A 17,500-nucleotide genomic window follows, 5' to 3' on the forward strand; every position below is an offset into this window, starting at 1 on the left:
AAATATAGAATAATTAAAACAGCAGAGATCTGATAGTTTTGGCACGCAACACTGCCATATTACGACCGGAGCACAAATTACACATCACCAACAACAGCCTGTTGATGGTGATTGCTGCAGTAATTAACAACGTTGCATGTGCGTGTGTGTGTGTGTGTGTGTGTGTGTGTGTGTGTGTGTGTGTGTGTGCGTGTGTGTTTCATCAGGAAACTCGTTGTCGGCAATTCTGGATGGAGAGGCTCGTCTCAACTTTCTCAACCGAGGAGAGGACTACGTCATGAACATGCCCTACGCTCACTGTAAAGGTCAGAGTGCACACCACACTTCCCTTCATGTCAGCCTAAGGACTACACTTCCCTTCATGTCAGCCTAAGGACTACACTCCTAGGAATACACGATAGTACCGTCCTTGCTCACGTCGTATTCAAAGTGTCTAATTTGCCACCAAGGAAATTAAACAGTTTTAATTAATTTACGGTAATTTAATTTAAAAGGCAAAGCCAGTCTCTAACAGTGAAAGAAATATTGTGTCTATCCTACCAATGATTTTATATTAATAAAATATATATTTAAAATATATATATAAATATTGTGTCTATCCTACCAATGATTTTGGTACACCATATATGGAGATGTAACTCAGAGAGGGTACAAATATAACCACTTTTTTACAGTCTTGAGTTGAATCAACGCTCTGAATCTTTGAGTGCAGGCACTTTGTTTTGACCGTTATCCATTCGTACCTACATCATTTTTAACCCATTTAGACAGTTTTCTGAAAAACCTATGCTTCTATGTCAGTGGTGCTCAAACTATTTCATGCCAAGGAGCCCCGGAATTATCTGTATTTGACCGCAGACCCCCATCTGAAAATATGTTGTTCCAGGGACCTCCCAGAAGCAAAGATATGAGTTAAAAAAACGTTCGCTCTGAAAGAATATGTATTCAAAGATTTGCGCCACATTTTCAGGATCTTTAAAAAAATTGCTATTTCTCAACAGCTAAAGTATAACATGGAACCCCTTTTGGTGTTAGCATTATGTTGTGCTTTAGCTATTGAAAAATAGCAGATCTACAAGCTCATAGCGCGCCACCGAGTGGCGCACTACGAGCCTGTAGGTCTGCTATTTTTGAAAAATCGAAGAACGACTGACATAGAAACATAGCTTTTTCAGAAAACTGTCAGGATGTAGAAGACATTTTTAGAATCTGATCTCGGATCAAAATGGGTTAAAACACCAAAAGAGGTTCCTTCTATCCTGAATAATGTGGTTAAACATGACTGTCTCTCTGCTCTGCCAGGCATCCTCTACGGTACCATGACACTGGAGCTGGCCGGCCAGGTCACCATAACCTGTGAGAAGACGGGCTACAGCGCTCAGCTGGAGTTCAAACTGAAGGTATGGCACAAAATGTGCCCCCGATATTTTGCACGTGTCACGCTTATGTTGTCAAGCTGGCATAGCATGTCTTTGGCACGCCATTATAGGTGAAAGAAAGGTTTCCACGTGTTTTTCAAAAATATGTCAACATGACAAAACTAGCAGATCTATAAGCTATAAGCAAACTTATAGATATAGTGCAATACTGTCATATGATGAAGTATACAGTAGCAGTGGTTTTCAACCAGTGGTCCGGGGACCACCAGTGGTCCTTGAGGAGGTTCCAGGTGGTCCCCAGCCAAATGATTTGGTAGAGAGTTGGTAACTAAATGGACCCTTATAGATATTTAACTCTTGAGAGCGTAAAATGAAACCAAAATAGTTTAATCATTGTTAAACACCTGCATTACTTCATTTACAAGAATTTAAAAGTCTACACAATTAGAGAATGTAGAAGAATTGTTATTTTGGTCAACGTTTGCCCAAAAGCATGGAATTGTAGACGAAATATTATTCAATGCCAACAAAATATTCTTTAGTTTTGGGGTCCTAAATCTCATCAAATGCTGAATAAATAATGGGCCTTGTCATGAAAATGGTTGAAAATCACTGAAGTATAGAATCGGGTTGATAAGGATATACTGTTATGATTCATGTGGAGGAGAAATAGTTTTTTGTATATACCACATTTCAACTACCAGGAAATCCAAAGGGCTTTACATAAAACATTTCATTTCATGTCTCTGTCACTGTCACTGTCCATTACCCATTTATCCATTACCCATTACCCATTTATCCTATCCACACCCTGTCATCCCATACCCACACACACCCTGTCCCATACCCACACACACCCTGTCATCCTCATGCCCACACACACCCTTCCTCATGCCCACACACACCCTGTCCCCATGCCCACACACACCCTGTCATCCAATACCCACACACACCCTGTCATCCTCATGCCCACACACACCCTTCCTCATGCCCACACACACCCTGTCCCCATGCCCACACACACCCTGTCATCCAATACCCACACACACCCTGTCATCCTCATGCCCACACACACCCTTCCTCATGCCCACACACACCCTGTCATCCTCATGCCCACACACACCCTTCCTCATGCCCACACACACCCTGTCATCCTCATGCCCACACACACCCTTCCTCATGCCCACACACACCCTGTCATCCTCATGCCCACACACACCCTTCCTCATGCCCACACACACCCTGTCATCCCATACCCACACACACCCTGTCCCATACCCACACACACCCTGTCATCCCATGCCCACACACACCCTGTCCTCATGCCCACACACACCCTGTACCCATACCCACACACACCCTGTCATCCCATGCCCACACACACCCTGTACCCATACCCACACACACCCTGTCCTCATGCCCACACACACCCTGTCCTCATGCCCACACACACCCTGTCCTCATGCCCACACACACCCTGTCCTCATGCCCACACACACCCTGTCCCCATACCCACACACTTGTCCCAACCACAGCCTACACTCCAGGTACATTAACCACATGAACCCTAGTGTCCCCTATTCTGGGCATATACTGTAAAGGAAAATAAGTATATATATATATACATATACATATACATATATATATATACATATACACATATATATACATATACTGTAAAGGAAAATAAGGGGGGGGGGGGAAATGAGCAAACATTCGGTGAAAACGGTAGATCTACAGAACATGCTCACAACTTAAGGAGATTTGTTGCAGAGGGGAAACGTATACAGACTCCTCCTCCTAGGGTCAACAAAGGGTTTGAGTGGTTAATGGGTTCCCATGTAGATGATCCCCCCCCATCTAAACCACCCGCATCAATACCATTGAACTGTACTGTCCAACAATGTGGAAGATTGATTTGTCTGCAGCCGTAAAAGAAAGAACATTTCGCATACAAAACAACCAAAAACATACAAAGATGTTAATAACGACATCTAGAAAATCTGAAGGGGGAAAAAAAACGACCATTCCATTATTCTTCTCAGCCATTTCCTTAGCTGCTGCTACACTCGAACCTCCTCCCAGAGGGCAGTAGTTGATAACTCACGGGACGAGAACATGTCTGACTGACCCCTAGAATGTTCCCTGCGGTCTGCAAAGGTTGGACCAGCTTGACTGAGCCCTTAGAATGTTCCCTGCGGTCTGCAAAGGTTGGACCAGCTTGGACTTTAGTTGCAGGTTCCCAGCCCGAACTGTGATGCTGTCCGTAACTGATGAGGCTCTCTAAGGTGCTATTTACACGAGGATGGTGTTCACAAAATAAAGTATCGTTTGCTGCTGTCATTTAGACGAGAACCGTGTTCACAGGAGGTGAAAACGCAACGAAGTGAAACCACCTCCCAGAGTGGAAATCTTTTAGAACGCCGTTTCCTATGGTCTCCATATAAACAGGCAAAACGGTGGATCCGCAAAACTTGTGACATCATGGCTTACGTCAGCTCTGGTCGGCTCGCCCCGTGTCCTACGTTTTTACATGGTGTCATAGGCATGCGTCAGTTGCTAGGGGAAACGAACAACAACAACCATGTCGGATAGTCCGGTTTGCTGGAGGTGTGATGAGGACGCGACGAAGGTTTACTTTCTGTGTAGAAGAAGAACGGAAGTAGTTCTACGCATGCGTGACTTATGTCTATGGTTTATATAAGCGCTGCGTCACACGGACCCCACAAGGACACGCGCCACCTAGCGACCTGGCATATATATGCATGCACTTTGTAGCGTGTTCATTCAAGTGTACGTTCTCATGTAAATAGTCCAAAAAAATGAGAACGCAACGGGACTTTGACGTGTTATATGGAGATGGTCGCCGTCTAAAAGAGGCCTAAGACTGCATGACAAAAGACTGACATACATTTTTGATCAACACCATGAACTTAAGTGGATGTAGGCAGTGCAGTCAGGTTGTTGTATACTCTACTACAGACACGGTCCACATTGGTGATCCTTAATGATTATTTTGTTAATGAAATAAGTTGTTTATATAGCACCTTTCACACACAAGTACAGCTCCTTTAAAGCCCAGGCAAGTTGACAGACATCGTTGTGAGAGTAAGCAATGTATAATACATGGTTTTAAATTTAACTTTAAAACAGCTATAGTTGGGGGATTTCCTAATGGTCTGGAATATTGTTCCAGGTTTGTGGTGCATAGTAGTGGAATGCTGCTTGGCCAGCCCCAGATGACCTAAGGGTTCTAGGGGCTTCATATGGCTTCAGCATGGGCCCAGAGCCACAGAGAGATTTATACACCTAAACAGTAAAACAGTATAATAATTAGTGCAATGTGCTACATTTCTGGTGTGAAATGTTCTATATAACATCCCCCCCCTCCCCCAAAAAAGGCATGCGAGACCCCCCGCCACAAATAATTGTAATCATGTAAATATCCCAAGGTTGGCACGTCTGAAATAGTAATACCAAGGAGACGTCTGGGAATGATCCCTGTGTCTTGGTCAAACAGAGGTTTGATATTCAGTTAAAGTTGCAGCAGGCCAGAAACTTATATACACCATATAGCTGTTTATGAGATACTGACAGACATTTAATAGTGAATTCAGTTTTATTCCAAGCGACTGTTTCCCAGTCAGTGTGTGATTGAATTCTATGCATATCTCTCCCTCCCTCTCAATGTCTCTCCTTCACCCTTCCTCCTCTTCCTCTTCCTCCTCCTCTTCCTTTTATCTACTTTCTCCTGAACATTACTTGGGTCCCTCCTTCCAACTCCTCCCTGTCCTGTCCTGTCCTGTGTCCCCTATCTCCTGTCCTGTCCCTGCCCTGTCCCCTTTCTCCCTGTCCTCTCCGTGTCCTGTCCCCTTTCTCCCTGTCCTCTCCGTGTCCTGTCCCCTGTCTCCTGTCCCCTGTCTCCTGTCCCCTTTCTCCCTGTCCCCTGTCTCCTGTCCCCTGTCCCCTTTCTCCCTGTCTCCTGTCCCCTGTCTCCTGTCCCCTGTCTCCTGTCTCCTCCAGCCGTTCTTGGGCAACAATGACAGTGTAAATCAGATTGCCGGGAAGATCAAGCTGGGCAAAGAGGTGCTGGCTACGCTGGAAGGACATTGGGTAAGAAGGATCTAAGATTGGTGTTTAGTTTAGTGATGTTTCATGAAGACATTTCTGTTAGACATGTCTAACAAAATGTTCTAACGAAAGTGTGAATGTTCCTTGTTATAAAATTGTCTTTTACTGTTCGTGAAACGTGTCAAGCTATTTCAGGGTAGATCTATTTGGGTTCAGATAACTGAAAATGTACCTTGACCACCGGTGGTCATGGGGAGAGATGGGGAGAGACACGCAGCAAAGGTCATGGTGATCAGGATTCGAACCCCGCCGCGACACACTTTCAGGCTGTCACTGCAGCATATAGGGTGCCCGGGACCACCACACCGGGGGTCCCGGGACCACCACGCCGATCTACAAGCTTGTAGCGCGCCACCGAGTGGCGCGCTACGAGCTTGTAGGTCTGCTATTTTTGAAAAATCGAAGAACAACTGACATAGACACATAGATTTTTCAGAAGAGATTTTTTAGAATCTGATCTCAGGTCAAAATGGGTTAAAGAAAAACTGTTGCACCCCTGATTCATACTGACAGCCGGGACATGGACGGATCCTTCATACTTGGTGTTTGATTTGGTTTCCCCAGCAGCAGCATCCAGCTGATGTGTTCTCCGTCATTCATGATGATATATAATATTATACAGTATACTGCGGCTGTACTGCAGGCAGAGGACTGAAGCATTATTATAGACATGGAGACGAGAGCAGGATATGAATTATGACAGGGGCGCGGAGTGAGAGAGAGAGAGAGAGTGAGAGAGAGACGGGTATGGAAAGATGAAGTGATGAATAAATGGACTGGGGTTGGAGAATACTAACCATGTTAGCCTGAGCCTGCCGTCCATAACAATGAGCTGAGTCATTATGCTCCCTCATGCCTGCCACAAGGCATTCTGGGAAGGGGGGGGGGGGGTATTGTTCCTTATATAAGTGAGAGGAACTGGATGTTGGTGCGTGCTTGGCGCTTGCAGGCCAGGCCCATAGAAATCAGTCAATACTAGTGGTGTAACGATATAGTAACTGCATCGAAAAATTGATTTTAATTTCATGAATTGAAAGTATATCGAAATGAAAACGGCAACATTGATTATGTATCGTATCGTTTTGCAATGGAAATAATCGATTGTATCAATACTACATTTTGACACAATGTTGTCATTGACACTGGGTGGAAAAATTAAAAAAGATATACCGGTATATACATTTCTTTGCATGGTATTTAGCAATTTTTTGAGGATAAAGGAAAAAGAGGGGATTAATTACGTTGTTTAAAATAATGTCAATGTATTTTAAATTGTTACTGTATCGATTTCAAATCATTGAATCGTATCGCCATAATGAACCAATATCGTCCATGTATCGTATCGTCAACCACGTATCGTATCGCTGTTAAAATGTATCGTTACACCTCTTATCGATTCTGTTAAAATGTATCGTTACACCTCTTATCGATTCTGTTAAAATGTATCGTTACACCTCTTATCGATTCTGTTAAAATGTATCGTTACACCTCTTATCGATTCTGTTAAAATGTATCGTTACACCTCTTATCGATTCTGTTAAAATGTATCGTTACACCTCTTATCGATTCTGTTAAAATGTATCGTTACACCTCTTATCGATTCTGTTAAAATGTATCGTTACACCTCTTATCGATTCTGTTAAAATGTATCGTTACACCTCTTATCGATTCTGTTAAAATGTATCGTTACACCTCTTATCGATTCTGTTAAAATGTATCGTTACACCTCTTATCGATTCTGTTAAAATGTATCGTTACACCTCTTATCGATTCTGTTAAAATGTATCGTTACACCTCTTATCGATTCTGTTAAAATGTATCGTTACACCTCTTATCGATTCTGTTAAAATGTATCGTTACACCTCTTATCGATTCTGTTAAAATGTATCGTTACACCTCTTATCGATTCTGTTAAAATGTATCGTTACACCTCTTATCGATTCTGTTAAAATGTATCGTTACACCTCTTATCGATTCTGTTAAAATGTATCGTTACACCTCTTATCGATTCTGTTAAAATGTATCGTTACACCTCTTATCGATTCTGTTAAAATGTATCGTTACACCTCTTATCGATTCTGTTAAAATGTATCGTTACACCTCTTATCGATTCTGTTAAAATGTATCGTTACACCTCTTATCGATTCTGTTAAAATGTATCGTTACACCTCTTATCGATTCTGTTAAAATGTATCGTTACACCTCTTATCGATTCTGTTAAAATGTATCGTTACACCTCTTATCGATTCTGTTAAAATGTATCGTTACACCTCTTATCGATTCTGTTAAAATGTATCGTTACACCTCTTATCGATTCTGTTAAAATGTATCGTTACACCTCTTATCGATTCTGTTAAAATGTATCGTTACACCTCTTATCGATTCTGTTAAAATGTATCGTTACACCTCTTATCAATTCTGTTAAAATGTATCGTTACACCTCTTATCTATTCTGTTAAAATGTATCGTTACACCTCTTATCGATTCTGTTAAAATGTATCGTTACACCTCTTATCAATTCTGTTAAAATGTATCGTTACACCTCTTATCTATTCTGTTAAAATGTATCGTTACACCTCTTATCTATTCTGTTAAAATGTATCGTTACACCTCTTATCAATTCTGTTAAAATGTATCGTTACACCTCTTATCAATTCTGTTTCCATGCTCTCAGACTGTTTTTTTCGTCCCCCAGTTAGTCTTCACTTTTATATGGGTTTGAATTATAAGCGTGTGGTAAAGTGTCTGTCTGTCTGTCTGTCTGTCTGTCTGTCTGTCTGTCTGTCTGTCTGTCTGTCTGTCTGTCTGTCTGTCTGTCTGTCTGTCTGTCTGTCTGTCTGTCTGTCTGTCTGTCTGTCTGTCTGTCTGTCTGTCTGTCTGTCTGTCTGTCTGTCTGTCTGTCTGTCTGTCTGTCTGTCTGTCTGTCTGTCTGTCTGTCTGTCTGTCTGTGTTTCTCTGTCTAGCAACGACGTCTCAGTCTGTTCTTAATTGGCCAATTATTTAACTTGCCTGAGGCTTCCAGACTTTGCCATTTCAGTTGATTGCAATTTTGTTGTTTTGCCTGTTTTGTTGATGGAACATGTTGTCTCTAGCCTTAGTGTGTGTGTGTGTGTGTGTGTGTGTGTGTGTGTGTGTGTGTGTGTGTGTGTGTGTGTGTGTGTGTGTGTGTGTGTGTGTGTGTGTGTGTGTGTGTGTGTGTGTGTGTGTGTGTGTGTCATGATGTGAGTCCTGCTGAAGCTATTCTGGAGTGTGACACATGACATGACATTTCCAGCGTGTCCCCTCTTCCTCCCTCCTCCTCTTCCTCCCTCCTCCCCCACAGGACAGTGAGATCTTCATCAACGATAAGAAGACGGGCCTGAGGGACGTGTTCTTCAACCCCGGCCCAGAGCTGAGGCAGAGCAGGCTGACCCGCTGCACCGTCCCCCCCGAGGAGCAGAACGAGTTTGAATGCGAAAGGTGAACTTAACCCGTTTAAACCTTAGAGTATATATATAAATAGAGAAGGCACCCAGAGGAAATCTTGAGGCGAAATGGACATAGTGGCCGAATGAAGGTATTGCAGCCTGGCCCCAAACACATGAACGCGCTGTCCGTTGACTAACATTGTACACGTTCACGACGGACGACGCTCGTGCGCGTTCAACGGCAGCGCGTTCATGTGTTTGGGGGCCACTCACCATTGCAATCCGTCCCAGAATGCACTCTGTTCCTACCAGGAAGGAGGAGTGAATCCGCCTCATGCGCCTTTGAGCAACTTAATGCAAGTGGATGGGAGGAGAACTCGGGTGTCTTCTCTATAGATATATAACTCTATGGTTTAAACCTACAAATCCTGAGCGTTTTCTGAAAAGCCCATGTTTCTATGTCAGGTCCTTGTGCACAGATAAAGGAAAGAAGATACTCGCACACTGTGGCCTCCGATGCTCGTGAAGGGCCTTTATTTGCACGAGCATCGGAGCCCACAGTGTGCGAGTATCTCCTTTCCTTTATCTGTGCACACCACACTACTACTCACCGCTCTGCACCTGCCCACGTTGGGGTTGGATGTGCATGTCTTTGTACCTTTTTCTATGTCGGGTCCTTGACATTTTGGATTAAAGGTAATGCCTCTATGTATACATGTATGTAATCTGAGACCTACGGAGCACCGGACAAACAACTTTACTTGTGCGCTCTGCTCGCGCAAGTAAAGACAAACATTAAACACAGCCCCTTTGTGAGACTGCACACAAAGGGGAATAAACAATACAACAACAGAAACACAAAAGAAATGATAACACATCAGACTGAATTATGTATGAGGAAAAAACATTGATATTGCTTTAGATGTTTCTTGAATATTGGCAAGGCTAATGAAGATGCATCTAGAGAATTCCACAACGTCGGGCCTCTAAATTTGATGAATGATTTGATGTTTGATGAAGTACGACAAGAAGGTCATTCAAAACCATCTCTTTGCCTTGTGGGATTAGGAGTGAATGTCAGAAGTAACACGAAAACAATTATGAAAAGAAGGGAATGTCTTGTTTGCATTTTTTTAATGTAAACATAAATAAACAGGTTTGAAAAACATTGACTTTGTCAATAGGTAAATAATTCCTTGTCATTGGTCGTTTCTCTCCTAATCTCATTGTGCTGTGTGTGTGTGTGTGTGTGTGTGTGTGTGTGTGTGTGTGTGTGTGTGTGTGTGTTGTTGTTGTTGTTGTTGTTGCCGCCGTCGCCCCCTGCAGGTTGTGGCAGCACGTGACGCGCGCCATCAACAACAAGGACCAGACGGAGGCCACCAACGAGAAGTTCATCCTGGAGGAAGCTCAGAGGAAGCTGGCCCGCGAGCGCAAGGTCAAGTGCGAGGAGTGGATCCCTGCGCTGTTCGAACAGGACCCCATTACCGGAGAGTGGCATTACCGATATGCTGAGTGAGTTGGAAGGAAAGCCTGCTTTACAGAGTGTTGCCACGACGATGTCATTGCAGTAAATAACCCATTCTGACCTGAGATCAGATTCTATAAACGTCTTCTACATCCTGACAGTTTTCTGATAAAGCCATGTTTCTATGTCAGTCGTTCTTCGATTTTCAAAAATAGCAGACCTACAAGCTCGTATCGCGCCACTCGGTGGCGCGATATGAGCTTGTAGATCTGCTATTTTTCAATAGCTAAAGCATAACACGATGCTGACACCAAAACGGGTGCCCGGTCAGAATGGGTTAAGAAGCCTAGGTCGACTCAGGGCTAGATTGAGTAAGAAGGATATAATTACCGGTAATAACAATGCTGCTTTCAATTTGGACCCTCAAAGTGTCCTTCAGCCCAAGACACTTGGGCTTCAGTCAAGACCCATTGGACGTCTTGTCTTTACAGAGAGAGAATGTCTAAGAAAAGAAACTGTATTCTGTATCGAAATGAGAGCTTCGACCTGTCGAGCTCCATTAGAATGCTACAAATCACACCCATCTGAAGTGAGGCGAGCTCTCATCGTCGTACATCAGCATGATGTAAATTCTCCGTTCATTGTCAATGGGAATTTAATGTTTGCGTAGCCGTAGGACGAAAGTCTACACTAATAAACAGCCTTGTATTTCCGTTAGTTCGTAAAGGACAAGGTGTGTTTTTTTTTACACGTGTTTGATGATAGTTCAAGAAGAACATCAAACCTAAGTTAGGACAAGGTTAAAGACAGGAAGAGGGAGCCATCTACTGGTCATTTTCTGTAAATGCAGGGAATGATTTCCTTCCTCACCACTCTGTTCACTGTAACTTTGTGACATTGAATATTCACTTTTTCTAATAGGACCTTGTTCATTAAACTTGCAAGAGTTACTTAAAATTATACAGCATTTACATTTAAAACTAAACTAAACTTTTATTTGAAACATCGAGACAGCGTTTTGCAAGTGTAGCTGACGCAGTTAACTTTGACATTCTTTGAATTTAATTGAGCCTTTATTTAAGCAGTAAAAACCACATTGAGACTAAAGTCTCTTTTACACAGTGTGGCCTGGCCAGGAGAAGAGGGGCCATCAGTAACACAGCTCTGCCAGTAACAACAAATACAAGATGATATCAGGACAGACATGACATAACATGACATGACATGACATAACAACAAATACAAGATGATATCAGGACAGACATGCAACGTTCATAAATGATATAAGATGATATCAGGACAGACATGCAACGTTCATAAATGATATAAGATGATATCAGGACAGACATGCAACGTTCATAAATGATATCATAGATGATATCAGGACAGACATGCAACGTTCATAAATGATATCATAGATGATATCAGGACAGACATGCAACGTTCATAAATGATATCATAGATGATATCGGGACAGACATGCAACGTTCATAAATGATATAAGATGATATCAGGACAGACATGCAACGTTCATAAATGATATAAGATGATATCAGGACAGACATGCAACGTTCATAAATGATATCATAGATGATATCAGGACAGACATGCAACGTTCATAAATGATATCATAGATGATATCAGGACAGACATGCAACGTTCATAAATGATATCATAGATGATATCAGGACAGACATGCAACGTTCATAAATGATATCATAGATCAGGGATATTCAATTGGCGGCCCGCGGGCCACATGCGGCCCGCGGAGCGCCCCCTTGTGGCCCCTGGAAGAATTTTGAAAAAAAAAAAAAAACCCTTTTTTTTTTTTTTTTTTTGAGAATAATAAGAGGGATAATAAAAGTTACAGGTATGGTGTGTGCGATATTAATTGTTTGATTACCATAATGACGGTAATCATTAAAGGACCACTTTTCAACCTATCTTCATATAATAGGTCCTCACTAATAATCATGATAAAATGACACGTTTTTTTCTACTCGGTCTGTGTCACATAGGAGGGCTGTGGGCAGTTCAGAAACCCACCCAACAGTGACATCAATGGAGAATCCAAGCTAATAGAAACTGCAGGCTTTCTAGTCCTGAAAAGTTGCAATGCGAACAATAATAAACCCTGTTAGGGTCCATTTGGTTCCATTTGTACACTCTCAGAGTTACAGACCCATAAGGGTCCATTTGGTTCCAAACCATCATTTCCCTGGGGACCCCCTGGAACTGCCTCCAGGACCCTGGGGGTCCCCGGACCCCGAACCCCACTTTGGGAATCACTGCTCTATGTAATCTGATCTTTATAGTCTGATAAACTATTCTCACGTAAATAAATCTTGTTTAAAAAACAATCTGCCTAACGATGATGTCACTGGTGGTCGTGGACGGGTTTCTGAACTGCCCACAGCAGAGTGAGTGTGTGTGTGTGTGTGTGTTTGTGTGTGTGTGTGTGTGTGTGTCCGTCCAGTCGTTAATGTCAAAGCAATGCTGTTTATGCACTGTCAAATAGGTCTAGGCCTACATCTATTCTAAGGTGGCATATACCTGTATAGACATATTATCCTGCTCATTACTGTGCGGAAATATACATAAATCTTCGTGTTTGAGCACAAAAAGCATTTTGAGAACCCACAAATTTCCGCGCTTCGCGCACACACTGTGCGGCCCCCCATACACAATAATTCTACAGTTGTGGCCCCCGGCCTAATCTAATTGAATACCCCTGTCATAGATGATATCAGGACAGACATGCAACGTTCATAAATGATATCAGGGCAGACATGCAACGTTCATAAATGATATCAGGACAGACATGCAACGTTCATAAATGATATCATAGATGATATCAGGACAGACATGCAACGTTCATAAATGATATCATAGATGATATCAGGACAGACATGCAACGTTCATAAATTATGATATCAGGACAGACATGCAACGTTCATAAATGATATCATAGATGATATCAGGACAGACATGCAACGTTCATAAATTATGATATCAGGACAGACATGCAACGTTCATAAATGATATCAGGACAGACATGCAGCGTTCATAAATGATATCAGGACAGACATGCAACGTTCATAAATGATATCAGGGCAGACATGCAACGTTCATAAATGATATCAGGACAGACATGCAACGTTCATAAATGATATCAGGACAGACATGCAACGTTCATAAATGATATCAGGACAGACATGCAGCGTTCATAAATGATATCAGGACAGACATGCAGCGTTCATAAATGATATCAGGACAGACATGCAACGTTCATAAATGATATCAGGACAGACATGCAACGTTCATAAATGATATCAGGACAGACATGCAACGTTCATAAATGATATCAGGACAGACATGCAACGTTCATAAATGATATCAGGACAGACATGCAGCGTTCATAAATGATATCAGGACAGACATGCAACGTTCATAAATGATATCAGGACAGACATGCAGCGTTCATAAATGATATCAGGACAGACATGCAGCGTTCATAAATGATATCAGGACAGACATGCAACGTTCATAAATGATATCAGGACAGACATGCAGCGTTCATAAATGATATCAGGACAGACATGCAGCGTTCATAAATGATATCAGGACAGACATGCAACGTTCATAAATTATGATATCAGGACAGACATGCAACGTTCATAAATTATGATATCAGGACAGACATGCAACGTTCATAAATGATATCAGGACAGACATGCAGCGTTCATAAATGATATCAGGACAGACATGCAACGTTCATAAATGATATCAGGACAGACATGCAACGTTCATAAATGATATCAGGACAGACATGCAACGTTCATAAATGATATCAGGACAGACATGCAACGTTCATAAATGATATCAGGACAGACATGCAGCGTTCATAAATGATATCAGGACAGACATGCAACGTTCATAAATGATATCAGGACAGACATGCAGCGTTCATAAATGATATCAGGACAGACATGCAGCGTTCATAAATGATATCAGGACAGACATGCAACGTTCATAAATGATATCAGGACAGACATGCAGCGTTCATAAATGATATCAGGACAGACATGCAGCGTTCATAAATGATATCAGGACAGACATGCAACGTTCATAAATGATATCAGGACAGACATGCAGCGTTCATAAATGATATCAGGACAGACATGCAGCGTTCATAAATGATATCAGGACAGACATGCAGCGTTCATAAATGATATCAGGACAGACATGCAACGTTCATAAATTATGATATCAGGACAGACATGCAACGTTCATAAATTATGATATCAGGACAGACATGCAACGTTCATAAATGATATCAGGACAGACATGCAGCGTTCATAAATGATATCAGGACAGACATGCAACGTTCATAAATGATATCAGGACAGACATGCAACGTTCATAAATGATATCAGGACAGACATGCAACGTTCATAAATGATATCAGGACAGACATGCAGCGTTCATAAATGATATCAGGACAGACATGCAACGTTCATAAATGATATCAGGACAGACATGCAGCGTTCATAAATGATATCAGGACAGACATGCAACGTTCATAAATGATATCAGGACAGACATGCAGCGTTCATAAATGATATCAGGACAGACATGCAACGTTCATAAATGATATCAGGACAGACATGCAACGTTCATAAATGATGATATCAGGACAGACATGCAACGTTCATAAATGATATCAGGACAGACATGCAGCGTTCATAAATGCAGAACCCACTACCGAAGAAGCTCAAGGGAGAGCGCTAACGTCTAGTAACGCAACCAATAAAGGCTAATATATAACCAATAAAGGCTAATATATAATAATAATAATAATAATAATATATAACGCAACGGAATTTGCTAATAAACTAAAAAAGCAAGAGAACCAACATTTGCTATGCGTCAAAGCAGGAGCCGTGTTTGGGAAGTGTGCCCATGGCAATCCTTTTAATAGTGAATAGCTTATATTATATAATAGTGAATCGTTTTTTAGTCATTCAGATTCAGATGTCACGTATATACAGTAGGCCTTGTACTGGAAGTTGTCTTGCGTGTCTGCTTTGAATCATCATACATTTGCAGATTGTTAGCTGATTTTGCTTAGCATTTTCTCATTATGATATTTTCCTGCCATTGGGTGGGTGTGTTTTTTTTGTTTTAAGTGTCATCCTTCTCTCTCTCTCTCTCCCCATCTTTCTCTCCGTGTGTGTGTGCGTGCGTGTGCGTGACTCTCCCCCCCCCACCCGCAGCACGCGGCCGTGGGACCCCCTCAATGATCTGATTCAGTTTGAGAAAGATGGCTGGATTCAGACTCAGGTCCGACACCGCACGCCTATGGTACGTTGTGGCAGTGTTATTAGTCTCAGTAACCACCAGGGGCCGCACAGGAGGAACAAACGCAAGCGTCAGGTAGGTCGGCCCGATCAGATGAACCGCCGCCCACTCTCCCTCCCTTCCAAATTGTCATTTCCAATTATTATTATCGTTTTACCTCACTCATCTCACCCGTCCTCCACACAGCGCTCCATGCATTCATTTGACCACCTAAGTGTCTGGTTTTGGCCCCTCCCACCGCCTCGTTTTGGCCCCTCCCACCGCCTGGTTTTGGCCCCTCCCACCGCCTCGTTTTGGCCCCTCCCACCGCCTCGTTTTGGCCCCTCCCACCGCCTGCCTGCGCTGTCTGTGCCCTCTCTCTCCGAGCCAACCAAACCACCGACATCAACTCACACTTGGCGTGCCTCCTCCACCGTCGCTGTTTGGCGGCCATTTTCCCCACCCTTCCACATTCTTCGTCCCACATCTATGTTCTGTTTTCCCGTTGTTCCCCCCCGCGCTGTGACTGGGCGCGGTCACGTTGGAGGTTCTTTGTCCTTTTTGTGGTGAATAATAATAAATGCGTGCTTGGGTTTGCGTGCATGCTGTGTTTCCCTGTGCGCTCTGCTCGCTGCCAGCTGCAGCTAGGCCACGCCTGGCCGTGCTCCTTTTGACAGACATTAGATATCTTTACTTCATTTAATTTAAGTAACTTTGTCTGGCCCGTGGCTGAGCAGCTCACAAGCATGACTCCGCCTATGGCTGACCGTGCACTGCACGGCACTGAGCACACTGTGTGTGTGTGTGTGTGTGTGTGTGTGTGTGTGTGTGTGTGTGTGTGTGTGTGAGAGACATTTAAGCTAACATACTAGCTAGGGCTGTCAATTCGAGTTAGAATCGCGATTCTAATGCCGTCCGATTCAGAATCGATTCTCATTTTCCAAAAATCAATTTTTTTTTTTTCTTTTTTTTTTTTTCTTGCACAAATGTACCTGACAGGTACATTTGTGCAAAAAAAATGCATTATGGCCTGGGTTTCTGCATAGTGCATTTACTTCCAGCTAAGCTAAGCCTGCCAATTGTATTTATTTTACACCTGTTTTAATACTAATTAACAGAAGTATTGTTCTGGTATTGAGTGAGAAGAGATTTTGTAACTTTTGTACTGGTTCAAATTCTTACTCTTGGATTTAACCTTTGTGTGTTTAAATCATTCAGTTGATAAAACCTTTACAATTATACAAGCTTTTTACTAAATGTACTCTGCTTTCATGCCAGAAGACTGGAGTAGATCATGCTAAGGCCCTCATTTATCAATCGAGTGTAAAATCTGCCACAGATTCGAGTGCAGGATTCGTAGTACACCCACGTCGCCACGGCATTTATAAAGTGATCGCAAACAGCTGATCCTTCCTTAATTTTGTTCTCACGTTAATAAATGTCACGGCTGAATTTGATCTGGCACGCCCTAAGAAATCAAGCCTCGCCCTCGTTTTTGCGACATGAACAACGGCAATACGTTTCCTGAAACCATGGTTACATGAAAAAATAGGTTTCTCCCGTGCCTTGCTGCCCGCCTCACCCCCCTCTCTCATACACACGCACAGCACGCACACGCAACTTGCAAGCCCAACTAACTGGTGTGTTGTTAAACAAATAAAGAACGAACACCTGCATGAATTAAATAAAGCGTGCGTGCGGGGGGTGAGGCGGGCAGCAAGGGAAGCGAAGCGAGAGGAGAAACAGACAACTAAATAAAGTTGTAGGCCTACCCTGTG

At 42.6% G+C, this 17,500-nt stretch overlaps 1 protein-coding gene and 1 long non-coding RNA gene across 4 annotated transcripts in view; both read left to right on the top strand.

Annotated features, from left to right (window-relative positions):
* The window catches only part of osbpl8 (oxysterol binding protein-like 8), a gene marked incomplete at its 5' end in the record, with an annotated part of 166,617 nt that overhangs the window by 145,520 nt on the left and 3,597 nt on the right, over positions 1-17,500 (top strand). For all 3 annotated transcript variants that reach the window (XR_014568794.1, XM_083757795.1, XM_083757796.1), the window contains 6 exons: positions 207-305; positions 1,303-1,400; positions 5,403-5,492; positions 8,833-8,969; positions 10,244-10,429; positions 15,659-15,746. Coding sequence is in view for 2 of the 3 variants with exons in the window: in XM_083757795.1 (XP_083613921.1) it covers positions 207-305; positions 1,303-1,400; positions 5,403-5,492; positions 8,833-8,969; positions 10,244-10,429; positions 15,659-15,746 (698 nt within the window). The remainder of the gene's footprint in view (positions 1-206; positions 306-1,302; positions 1,401-5,402; positions 5,493-8,832; positions 8,970-10,243; positions 10,430-15,658; positions 15,747-17,500) is intronic.
* Positions 3,445-4,557, top strand: LOC310853459. Its single transcript, XR_014568795.1, has 3 exons — positions 3,445-3,539; positions 3,590-3,667; positions 4,266-4,557. It is a non-coding gene; the product is annotated as an uncharacterized lncRNA (long non-coding RNA).

Source organism: Protomyctophum parallelum, assembly GCF_964188405.1.
Source record: "Protomyctophum parallelum genome assembly, chromosome: 22".
In the NCBI taxonomy this organism is placed as follows: Eukaryota; Metazoa; Chordata; class Actinopteri; order Myctophiformes; family Myctophidae; genus Protomyctophum; species Protomyctophum parallelum.